Source organism: Meleagris gallopavo, chromosome 5 (genome assembly GCF_905368555.1).
Source record: "Meleagris gallopavo chromosome 5, MGAL_WU_HG_1.1, whole genome shotgun sequence".
NCBI classification, from domain to species: Eukaryota; Metazoa; Chordata; class Aves; order Galliformes; family Phasianidae; genus Meleagris; species Meleagris gallopavo.
This window is the reverse complement of record NC_139408.1, coordinates 43,162,648-43,175,600: the sequence shown is the minus strand read 5'-3', so window position 1 is coordinate 43,175,600 and position 12,953 is coordinate 43,162,648. Positions and strand designations below refer to the sequence as shown.

The 12,953-nt window shown below is 39.2% G+C and overlaps 1 protein-coding gene across 7 annotated transcripts in view; it reads left to right on the top strand.

Annotated features, from left to right (window-relative positions):
- FOXN3 (forkhead box N3) overlaps window positions 1–12,953 on the top strand; it is a 230,321-nt gene that overhangs the window by 194,587 nt on the left and 22,781 nt on the right. For 5 of the 7 annotated variants that reach the window (XM_085225480.1, XM_085225484.1, XM_085225483.1 and 2 more), the window contains one exon: window positions 7,701–7,766. The exons of 1 other annotated variant lie outside the window; for it this stretch is intronic. In XM_085225480.1, coding sequence (XP_085081606.1) covers window positions 7,701–7,766 — 66 coding nt within the window. The remainder of the gene's footprint in view (window positions 1–7,700; window positions 7,767–12,953) is intronic. One more of the 7 variants, XM_085225478.1, reaches the window with a different exon arrangement.

Below are 12,953 nucleotides of genomic sequence, written 5' to 3'. Positions count from 1 at the left end.
CAGGAATAACCGGCCTTTCCATTGCTAATAACGTTTGTTCTCTACTCCATACTGCAAAGTTAGTCTCTTGTCTTGACATAATTCCCATTTGTTTAATGATGCAGAGCTCTATCCACATCTACATCAAGAACTCAAGAGCAGATGCAGTGTCACTGTCTTAGAATACTTCTTTGACCATCTTTTCACAGCATGATTTTAATCCAAACATTTTCCATTTTCTCTTTTCTTTATTTCAGAAGTCTGCTATTTCATTATTGCATGACAGTATCCTACCGTATAAAACCTGTATTTCTTTTCCTTGAAAAGCACAGACCTTTTGACACCTGTTTCAATAGTAATTGCTATTCCACTCTGTTTGTGAATTTTCCTGTAATAACAGTAGTACCTGGAGATCCTCTTTTATTATGTCAGTCTGCCTGCTTTATTAGCACACAGCTATTTTAGCTATTGGGTTTTTGTTCATCTTTTTTCTGTTGTTTTTGATGCATTTGGCTTCCTAGTTACAGTACATTCAGCCTTTTGCCTAACAGTGTCATATGCCTGATTTCTTTCCTCATTATTAGTAGCATTTTTTTTCTTTCAGATCACTGAAATGCCTTTCTTACTTTTTTTTTTTGTGTGTGTGTGTGTGTGTGTGTTTATATGACATTTTGCTCACTGAATCCTGAATCCCATGTGGAATTTTTATCTTTCCCAACCTTCTGCTGTCATACTGGGGGTTGTGCCATTGTGATTCCAGTAGGTGTGTTGCTGGGGTGAAGCCTTCCTGAAGACATGCCTTGCAGTGAAGTTCATAGCAGCCACCTTTTCTTGCTGTTGACTGAAAGAAGGGGGAAGTACAAGCATTTCCCCAAGGGCCACTCAAGCTGTGCAAGAAATGGCAATTCTTTTCCCTCCAGCATACTCCATACTTGCTGGTCTTGAAGGCATATGCGGCTCTCAAGGTCTGTGGCTGGTCTGAGGTAGATATAATTGTATTTTGAAATAGCATGAGAGGGAAATGGGTGCTTAAAAGAAACACTTGTCTGGCACAATAAGGTATGGTTTATTTGGTCTTAAATGGCCTGAGTTTTATAGAGGGCTTCTTTCTGCCATCTGTCCTCCGGCTTTACTGGAAGGAAAAAATCATTGTTAGCAGCAGAAACCTTATGAAGGCTTGAGCATTGTGACCTTGATGTCCCATTTAGAGGTAATATGTATCTGTATAACAGGGAGTGTGTGTGTCTCCTTTGATGAAAAAACTGTGTGTGTAAACTGCATGGCTGCGAGGAGTTAAAGCCCTCATAATCCCATGTTCCACTGTAGAAGCTGAGGCTGCAGCAGTCAGTTAAGAAGATGGTTGAAATTCCTGATCACAGATCAGGTAAGTACATGATGGAACAGCAAACTGTTTCTCTTCTCCCTGCTGTTCTAGGCTCATGGCTACTGCTGTCTCCATCTGATGCTTTCTGTTTAGTACCACAAGCTGCAAAGCCTGGATGGAGTCAAATAAGACTATTGTTGCCTTTACAGTGGGTAAATTTTACTTTCACATCCTTAGAAATATACAAAAAGAAGCTGGCGAGTAATACACAACAAAAGGAAAAATTATCTTAAATAAAAAGAAAGCAAGCATCTCCCCTGTTTTTGAGCATAGAACGTATTGTTACGTGCCAGTTTTATGTAGACGATGTGTATCTGACACCTCTTTAGTCATCTGTCTCTGCAAGATTTTTATCTTGCACTGGTAAAATATGTATCAGTGTTGTTAGTCTTTCTTTTAACAGTTAATTGATCTTAATCTTTACTGCTGAGATGAAAAGTTATGATGGTATGTTTTGGTTTCATACAGCTTTCCAAGTGATAGATGAACCTTTCTGTGAATTCGGGCATGTGTAAGACCTTAACTCTTTCTTTTACCCTTCTTTTTATTAAAACTAATATTTTTAACAGGAATGTATGTCATAACTGTTTGTTTACACAGCTTTTCAGCTGATAAAATGATATTGTTAGAAAACGGAAATTGTATGTCTACATCTCTGATGATAAAAATTTAATAAAGCAGAAGAGCAGGAAGAAGGGTTTTGTTTCAAATGCTTTGTATCGTTTAAAATTTGACTTTATCTGTTTTCTCAGATTCCTTCGTGCAGTACTTAGCAGTGCCAGAAGTGAACTTAGAAAGAGGAAGAATTAATGATTCATTTAGACCCATACCTTTCTTCTTCTGTGTCTTCTAGACACAGAAGAAGATGCTAGATCCTCTCAAAGGAGAGGAAGTACCACTATACCTGTTTTGTATTACTAGTGAAGTAACTTCCTCCTGGCCTCTATAGTAAGCTTTCAAAATTCCTATTCTTGGTCTTTCCATGCACTGATATCGTATGAATATAATATCATACGAATATAATTTCGTATTTATTCCCAAGATCCGGGTTCTAGTTTCTGCTGGTTTACAGTACACTACTATAAGTACTCTGGTTGTTTTAAGAGCTTTACTCAACCTTATTTAAATATTTCAGAAGAGGACTCAGTGACATACTACACCAAGGAGTTTTACCAGGTTACAGTATTTATAGTTAAGAGATCTTCTTTCTGTCTTGCATATTGCAGTTTTATTCAAATAATTATATTCACACCTTGTCATTAAGCAAAAGAAAAAATAAATATAAAAAAGCCTTCACCCTATTAGTTATTCTTCATGTCTTTGACCTAGACTGATTCATACCAAGGTTAACTATCTGGAAAAGGAATAGGAGCATCTATGAACAGACAAGTTAAATAGAGACAAGCTGATATTTGTTCTCTTGCACTTTAATAAGCCTGAAGTAAAAGGTGGGAGGCAGCACTGCTTTTGCAACATTTTCCTGCTAGTGAAAACTAAAAATATCAAAAAATCTGACCATTAGAAAAGATATAGGAGTGGGCTTTGCTAAGAGTTGAGGCAGGAAATATAGAGACTGATCCCATAGAAAAGGAATAAACGAGACTTTTATCTTCTGAATAGAGTGGCAGTAAGTATTGTGCATCCCAGCTAGAGTAGTGGATTTGAATGGAGAAAGACAGCGGAGGATGCTGATGCAGAAGCAGATGGGGTTGAAAGCTAGAACACTGAATGGTGAAGTAAAATTCTATACAAAAATAGTTCTGGTTTAGATGAAGTAAGTTTAAATTAAAAGAAGATCTTATAAATTCCTTCCTGATGAGATAGCATGGCCATGGTTGTGGTGTACAGATGGTGCAGTTTGTTTACTAATGGCATTTTTTACGTCAGTTGGCAGTAACATTTTAGTAGTACCTAAAAATGCATCTTAAGTGCTTCTCTGTAGGCATCTGTGCTTGAAAATTCAGACCATGGTTGGTTTGAACTGCCTAAATGACTATTTTCTTTAAAGCCGTGGAGTGTAGCTGTAGAAGTAAAAACCCTGTAGCAAAATCAGGGGGGACTGTGTTGCTCTAATATTTGTTATGGCTTAAATGGAAGGGGCTGGATTTGAAAGATTCAATGAAATCAGATAAAAGTTTGAAATAATACCAAAATAATGGAAATCATTATTATAAAACAATTCCTCTTTCTGTAAAATGAGCTCAGACCAGAGCTATAAATGTAAATGATTAGCAGTCACATCCAGGTTTCTTAGGTACCCTATTTGTTTTTAATTACTTTTTGCCAATTGCAAACAGTCTGTTACTCAGGGGCTATCCTGTGCATCGCTGAATGCTTGTGTGTAACCTCATGCCAAAATATCTCATGCCTGCTCATTTGCCACTTTACATGGCTATCCAGAATGAATTCTAGTCTTTTTAGGTAGTACGTAGAGTGAAATTTGGTTCAGAACACATCTTGACAATGTACACTTAATCATAATTTCACAAAGTGATAAATTTTAGGTTAGTTCCTCAGTAAAAGAACTGCATGCTGTTTACAAGTTTGGTATTCACTTTTCAACACTTTGCTGAACAGGGCCTTGAATCTAAAATGCAGCAAACAGACTTGGCTATGAGGTTGGTGATTACCCTTTTTTTCATGTTGTCTTCCTCAAAGGAGGTTTTGTCTTTGAAAGCACTGCAAGCAAAAATAGCGCTAAGCTTCCACTGCTGATGGAGATACTACAGTGGTATTGGAGTTTCTACACCATGTTGGCTTTGAGATGTATGCTTTCATACTTCATGAGTTCGTGTAATGTTTAAGGTTTCTTCCATGTCCTTTGTGATAATCTATAAATGGCACTTGGTGGGTAGGGGACCAAGCGGTTAAACCTCAGGTTGCAGTGTGAAGTGCTGAGTCAATAGACAGCTGTTATCTGTTAGGGAGGATGTGGCTGCTGGCAATTTTTTGTCACTATCTTTTTGTCACTGTCTGATGTGAGAAAATTCTTCCTTCTTTGTCAAACATCCCACATCTTTGTTCTTATTTGTTCCTTACTTTCCTGTTTCAATGGGAAAGTTGGGCCCCTTCTATTTTCCTCTAGCAAAAAATGAAAACGCAGCTTGTGTACTGAGTCAACTCTCCACTTATTTTAATTAGCAAAAAGAAACCGAAGTGCATCCATTAAAATATTTATCTAAATTTCTTAGCTCCAAAACTTTGAATGTAGTTATTTTTAACCTGGTTTCCTAGGGAAAGATGTTCCTGCAATCATTTTTCACTAACCACCCACTGTTAATAACTTCAAAAGCCTTAGCAATGATCACAAACACTTCAGGTGGGGTAGAGATGTCAGCTTTGAAATCCATAAGCTTCAGAAATGGGGACAGGTGGGTAGGAAAGACGCTTATCACTGTGCCAGTCACGTTGCCATACAAGGTCTGGCCTGGCTACTGGATGTGGGAGGATCTGTGTGGAAGAGACTTCATGAAGATCCCGTTTGTTGGGAAGGCAGTGTCATCATGGGGGCACTGACAAGAAGCAGGAGTCTGAGGTGAAGCCACAGGTTGAGGAAATACCTTCACCCTCCTTCCATGCTGCTGCTCCTGATTATATCTTCATTCTTCTTGATATCCTTCTCAAAACTGCACCTCTGAATTACAAGCGTAACCTAAGGTAATAATGATCTGGCCTTCTGTTGTACCCTCAGACACTATTGCACCACTTTGTTTGGTCTGTTGCTGCGGGATGCTGTGGCTGGCCTCGGCCTTTGTCTTCAACCACATTCCTCATCTTTGGCCTTGGCCCTTGTCTTCAGCTGGTGCCACACAGGTACCACACAGGTTTCTTTCTTGAGCAAACGTTACATGTTCATTCTCTGATCTGACTGAGGCCTCCTGTGCAACGAGTCTCTGTTTCTCTTTGTTTGAAGAAAGATAGCCCAAACCATGTTGTTTCTCATCCTGCTAGTGCCTCCACAGTACGTTTCTCCAAGCCCTCTTACCTAAAGCCTCTGAGAGGCTTTATGAAATAGCTGTCTGCTTTCCTCAAGAGCATACCCATATAAACAGAGCTAGGCACCATGGCAGGTGTGGGTGTGCTTGAATCATGGTTGTGCTTTGGAAAACAGCTGCTGTGTATGCAATGGAGTGTTGTAAACAGTTTATATTAGTGTCATGAAGTCATTACAAAACCATGGTCGTGCCATCAGTGGTCTGAATGCTAAGAATACACCTGTCAAGATAAACTAGTTGCATCATTCTATGACTCTTTTATTCAGAACTCTGAGTTTGTTACCCATACAAAAGCCAAATACAGTAGGACGTGTTTTTTTCTGATTGTGTCCTTTAATTCTTTCAACAGCAAAAATAATATTATGCTACAGTGTTATCTAGTGGTGGGACTTCATTTAAAGTAAAACAAGAAAATGCAGTTTAGGAAGAGCCTGTAAGCAGTTGTTGAAGTGAGCTACACAAATTATGATACAGTAGATACAACTTCTAACAATCTTCTGATTTTATGGTATGTAAAAGGTGGAAGAATTCTGGTTTAGTTTGACTTTACTTTCTTGGGCTTCTTTGTTTTCCTTTTTCTTTCCCCCTTTTCTTTTTAATTTAGGTAGATTATCCCTCTTCAGTTTGACTAAAGTGAAACTCTTGCTGTGTGGTCTGTGTGGTCTGTGTGGTCTGTGTGGTCTGTGTGGTGTCTGGACCCAGTGCTGCAAAATGGCACACTCAGGAAGTTATACTCTGGGAGTGGCATTTTCAGCATAGATGCTTGCAGCAGGAGTACTGCTTTTGATGTATCTTCAGAGTTGAAAATGGACATAAGTTGGCAAAGCTGCTTTTCTGAGAAATCTGCTGATAGCTTTTGGAAAAGAATGTGCTCATCTGCCCAGGACACGGACATGCATCTGTTTTTCAGTATGTGGGCACCTTTTATACTGATTCATTCTTCTGCTACTCCGACTTCAGTTGTCTGCTTACTACATTGTTGATGTTTACTGCATTAGCAATTAAATAATAAAGTAGTCATATTACAATTGTATTTCCATCCGCATTTTCATGGAAAAATAGTACATACTTAACCTAATAAAAAATGCCCTCATATTCTTAATGGTTAAAATCTTCCCTGTGGTGTTTATATTGTTAATAACTCTCAGGGCTTTACTCCTCATCACGCTACTCTGCTAGAAATAGCTTTGAAATATATAGATATACAATATATATATTTTTCTAACAGTGAAAACTAATGTTCTGACATAATAGCCAAAATAAAGTGCCATGAAGCTATTAGCAGTAAATTGAATTTTTTTGTACGTAATTTAGTATAAACGCTGACAAGCTGAAAAAAAAAAAATAAAAACAACAAACCCATACTCATTATTAATTCTGTTTAGCAGCACAGAGGCAGCAGTCGGCAAGGGTGTGCGTTTTTATGTCTGCTTCAATTGCACACTTCATTTATTCGGACATGGCACAGGCGGCTTTCTCTGTCACACGGCATCACAGGGCGATTAGCGAGTTGCGCCCCGGGGCAGCTGGGACGCTTTGCTGGGGCAGATGTTCTTTTCAGCTTATTCAGTGGCCGTTCTTGGGTTGTTTACTGTTGTCATAGCTACCTGCATTTCCATAGCAGCCGCGCTGCTGTGTGTGGAGCAAGTGAATATAGTTATAAAAGGATCATATTTTGTTCTATCTCTATAACTCACCATCTGTCAACTGATTGTTGGTGATGGATTCAGAAACCAATTTAACAATAACAGCAGCCGGCTGATGATTTTTGCTTATATTAAAGTGACAGTGGATGAGGATGGAAGTAAGTTGACGCTTCGATGAAGTGCTGCCTTCGCTTTGCCCTAAAATGTAGTTTTGTTCCCAGTCTTTTCTCAAACACGGCTGAAATCCTTTCTGACAAATCAAAAAGACCAAGCATCGTCTTCTCTACGTGCTCAGGTGTAGGTGTTTCCATATGCTTTCCCACTGTCCTGCTTGCTCATCTCAGTGTGTTGATTCCAAGTTGTGATGTTGCACCTGCTTTCACAGATCCTTTGTAATGAAATCTAAATGCTCTTCACAAAATTAAATAGCAAATTTGTGAGGCTAACAAAGGCTAACATGCTGTCGTGCACACACGCGGATGGTTTGGTGACTTTCCTCACTGTGCTCTGCTTAGTGGCAGTACGGAGATTACATGCAAGTTTGGGGGTGAATACAATGTGGGATCAAAGAAGCATCTGAATACTGAGCTCTTACACCATCTCACTGAAGAAATTCGATTGAACCTACAGTTTAGCAACGGGGGCAAAAAGATTAGCCCAGTTGTAAATAATGTATTTATTGATTGATTTTTCCAGATCCTGACATTGATGCTGCCACTGCCATGATGCTTTTGAATACTCCCCCTGAGATACAAGCAGGTTGTGAGTAGATATTTCTATAGCATATAGCAACATAGACATGTAAAGTTAATATTCTCTTTTATAAGTATACAGCATACCAGATAAAAAGAAGGATTTCATGAAGAAGTACTACTTCTTTTATAGACCCTTACACTTCCTTGACCCTTACATGAGTATAATTTTGTGCTTCGTATTACATTCATTGTTACATGAATAATAGTAATCCATAATCTCTAATGTAAAAGAGGGGTTATTGTTATTCATGACATACACATAATTTAGTAACATACTATTATCCATACTGATGGAAAGACCTGGGGCAACAACCAGGAAGGCAGAGAGAGAAAGAGAGCAAGGGAGTGAAGGGTACATGGCATATGGTTTTGTTTTCATTTTGTTTTGATTTGACTCCCATCGTGTGAGTTACCACAGCCATCTGGATACTTTCCATTCACTTGGGCACCGTTTCAGCTCCTTCCTTGCACACTTCCTGCCTGTTTTGCTTTTTGCACTACCTGATTCAAGGCAGTAGGCAGGCTCCAGGGAGGGAGGAAAGAACTGCCAATAGAACTGTTCTTGTTCTGGGACCAGACCTGATGGTTTGATGCTGTATACTGACAGAGCCTTGAAGATGCTCTGGCCCCTGCTGTCCTGGGCTGTGCTCATGGTGGCAGAATCATCCTGTCCCAGAGAGCTTGAGGTAGAGGTATTAGAGGAATCCATGGAGAATATTGCTTCACAAAAGCAGGGAATACAAGAAAACAAACATATCTCTGGTCAGCAAGCACGGTAGTAATGCCAAGTGACAGCCAGCTCTAAAGAATCAAGGCAGAAGTTAAAATAGAAGCCATTATAAAGCCTGTCTAGCCTCACTATTGTTCTAGCTCATGCAACCAAATCCACATTCCAGGGGAAGCCTTGGTTCGCACTTTGATATTCTGCCTGGGGAAGAGTCAATTACCATCAAAGAATCTCCTGCACAACCGAGGAAAGCTATTGTCAGCCTGCTTTGTGATTGTGCCAGAGAAATATCTGTTGAGAAGCTCCTGTGGAGAGACAGTGTGATGTACCAAGAGCCTGTCCGTGCCAGAGGGGGTGGTCTTTGCCCTTCTCTCCCTCAAAGCTTTAAGGAGCTGTGAGACATAAAAGGGCAATCAATTCCAGCCCTATGTGCAAGTAGAAAAAAGGAAAGATTTTACCAAGGAGTGGAGGGTACTGATGAGGTTAACGGAGAATGAAATGAGCGATCTTTCAAGGATCAGAAATTTAAGTAAGTCAGAGTTGTGAGCAAAAAATGGGTAACAGAATTTGGCATATAAAACAGGATAAGAAGGAGTAAAAGACTGAGTGTGTGAGAGATGAAAGAAGAAATACAACACTGTTTGCCCAGAAAAGGATGGAGAAAACACACAATAATCCAGACTTGTGAAGGAGCTGGAGAACTGTTGAGTGCAGCCATAGAACAGAGTTGATGCACAGTAACCTGCATGAGCTAAGCACACACTGCAGATGTTTATGTCATGTGCATGTTTCCCAGTATCACAGGTGTTTGTGTGGAAGTGATCCAGAGACCTGTCCGCTTTCATGCCATAGAGATGACATGTGGACTCGCAAGTGGTTTGCTGCTATTTTAGTTTGTAGAAGTCATTCTGAGGAAGAAAAGTGTAACTTCTTGTAATTTGACATGTCTCTCTTCCCTGTCCTCTCCCCAGTGGGTTGTTGTGTCACAGTGTAAAAAGTGAGACAGAGACGAAAGCAGGAAAGTGTCTCCTTCACTCATGTTGCTGCCTCCTTGATGTCACAAAATATCGAGGCCTTCTTCTGTGGCTTTATGCCAGGTGTAAAGACACGGGGGTCTACTCAGAAGTTCAGGAATCCTTCCAAATGTTGGGTGGAATTGGCTGAAGTCAGAAGAAAAGGTTAGGAGTGTTGATCATAACTTCAGAGGTCTTTCAAATTGCAGCAAAATATTTGTGTGTATGAACGCATCCTTGAGAAGGTAAATCAGCCCATCTATGGATTGCAATGAGGTCTACTTTACCATGTTAGGAACATCTTAGGGAACTTAAATTAATTACTAGCATGCATGAAGAAACAATTACATGAAAATATCACATTTAAAAATAATTTTCAAATAAAAGACAAGTGGGCTGTAAAAATTTCACAGCGATCCTGAGCATCGTATGGAAGATCACAATTCATTCTCTGCTCTGCTGGTCAATAGTCTGTAAATGAGCCTGTAAATTATCAGTGTAGTAAGCATGCTGTAAGACACTGTTTGGTGTCTTGAAGACTTGGATTTCTGTTTGTTATCAGACTGCACTATCCGGCATGTGCTCACGTCATCAGGGCTGCAGAATGCCCCCTGCTGTGAATACAAGCTTGCCTGAAAGGGATTTGAAGAGGGAGGAACACTTATGGCTTACAGTTTGGCCATGCGTGTTAAAAACTGACTGAGAACATGCTTTGGGGATGAGGGTCTGACTACCAGTGTGACACTTAGTTCAGCAGCAAAGATGGTCAGATGGAGGCAGAACCTGCCTGTAATTTCAGAGTATAACAACTTGGCAAGTCCAGAAGTTTGAAAGCCCAGTCCATTAAGGTGTTCATCTGTCCTGAAAACATGTAGAACATCTTTGTGAACCGTGGATGTCTTCGTGGCACAGTCTGAACTCGTGCCTGCGTGGATGATTGCACACATTGGCTTTTTACTTTGAAGGCATCTCCTTGAATTAAAAGCTGCCTCCCCAACAGGATAAAAACTTGTGCTTCTCTGGATGGCGTGGATGCTAAAAGTGTTTCGGAGATAAAGTTAGATACAGCCATCACTCAAAGTCATATTAAAATTTATTCTTTTAATGTGATCTGTCAGAAAGGAATCCCATCTTGGTGGCATTAGAAAATTCAGTGTATACTAGTCTTTCCCTGTAACAGACTGATTAATTAGCTTTAGGTTTTAAGTGGCCATTTAAAATTATTTATGAATATCTCAAAGACTGCTGTCAGCCACACAGGAATTTTTAAATTAGCTTTAGTTTTTATATGAATTCATGAAATTGTGTCTGAGTTGACACAAGCATTTGCTACAGTCACACTGTGCTTTCTTTCTCATGTAAAAAAAGATTGCAAAATAAAAGAGTAAAATGCTGCTATTTGGATTTTTTTGTTGTTTGTGGAAGTTTTGCTTTATAGACTTATGAAAGTGATTGTTTGTGTTGCAGTTATACTGGGTTGTTGACAAAGTAATGTTGGCTTTCTAACCTGTGCAGGTTGGCAAGTTTCATTCCTGGATTGTAGTAGCACTGGCATCAGAAATTTCTAAACAGTTTCTAAAATATTAACACTTTACCATATTTTTACGAACTAAATAACTGGAGATTGTAAATAAGACAGAAATTACAAGTAGCCAGCTTTGTGCAGGACTCCACTGAAAAACACAATCCAGCTGGCAGAAGGGACAGGTGGAAACATAGTTTTATGTTTGTTTTTTATTTCAGTTTATGGAAGTCCTTGCATTTCATTAAGTTTTGTATTATTTGATTATGTTTAAAAAAAAAAAAAAAAAAACACCTGGCTCCTTTAGTAGTAGCTATCATGTGTTATGAATACTTTGTATTTCATTAGTAGTGGAACATGAATATTCATGCCATTATACATGACTGGCATTGAGAGCTGTATTTTTACCTGGAGGGGACTCAGTTTTGGCTGGTTTGTTGTGGGCAAGTTGTGCCCAGTGGCTGGGCCTTCGTTCTCTGACGAGTATCTGGCTCACAGAAGAGCCAAGGGCAAAGATAGCGAACAGAAGTGATGAAGCTGCATCTAGAAGCTGTGGCTTCTCAATTAATGAAACCAACAGGTTATTTTGTATGACTATTGAGATGTTCAGTACTTCACATCTTCGCAGTGTCTTGGATGTGAATGCTACCAGCTGGCACTTCCAGTGGCATATGGTCCTCAGCTCCAAGGTTGTATCATCCTGGCATGCTGTTTAGTCCTGCCAAACTGTGTTTTGCCATGAAAAAACTGGGCATAGCGTTTGGTAGTTCTGCACTGTTGGACTTCCTGAGGTTCAAGTCACTATTAGCATTTCAAGTAGCAATACTTTTTTGATCAGTGGGATTATTGTGAACTTGAAACAATTTGCTCAATTTGCAAGAACCAATAAAAGGTAGTTGTGCATAACCTATTGTTGATAGTAATGCTGGTGAAACACACCAAGGTCAAAGCATTACACTGAAGATCTTAATGTGAGTTGCTCCTGACTCAGCCATCATAGACATAGCTTTGAATTCAGGAGTAGTCCTTTGCATGTTGCTGTATGATTTGGGAATTGCACACCAATGCAAGCATGTTACCCAGGCTGCAACTTAATACTACACACAGCTGTAAACTGCTTGCAGGTAGGGTTTGGGAGGAAACCAGGAAACTCCAGGGGAGTGCCTTCAGCTCCCAACATTTATCATCCAGTTTGTTTCTACTCATCCATATTAGCTGGAAAGTGACAGCCTTCAGGATTCCTCATGGCACTGTTTTTAGAGTTGGTTCTTTATTAGAGGCTGAAATGCTCTACTAAGGATTTTTGGGAAGATAGGAGAATGGAGTTTTTCAAGGGTGAGATCTCTGTTTTGGAAACCTTTCTTATCTCAAAGCATCTATAACCCAGCCTAAATACATTCAGTACATCTTAAATTCAGTGGGATGAGAAGAAATTCTTAAAAAAGGTCTACTTCTATACTAATAAAAATGTATCTCAATGAAATTCAGTTTTTTAAGTGAATGCAGGTGGATTGGATATGTGGGATATATATTTACAGAAATGAAGAAAAAAATGGTATAAAATTGTCCTAAGAGCAAATAGAAATGCTGCAAATAGGATCAAATAGAACATGCTGTCTTCTCAGTGCATTTTTATTGTATGTGAAATTTGTTAACTGCTGTGTTCTGTTTGAAAGCTTGTGGACATATTACTTGTTATAGCCGATGAGGCAGCTTCCAGACTTACTTTTTATATCAGAAAATGATAAATCATAGACAATGAAGTATTTTATAAAGCTGTTTTTGCTGACAATTCTGTAACAATGCAAAAATTGGAAAAGCATTTTCATTGGGTTGAAACTTTCCATTCCATTCAATTTGAGGGGAATGGCATCCTCAGCTTCTCTTAATGCAGATTCTGTTTTTTGACTTTCGGTTTTTCAATATTATGTC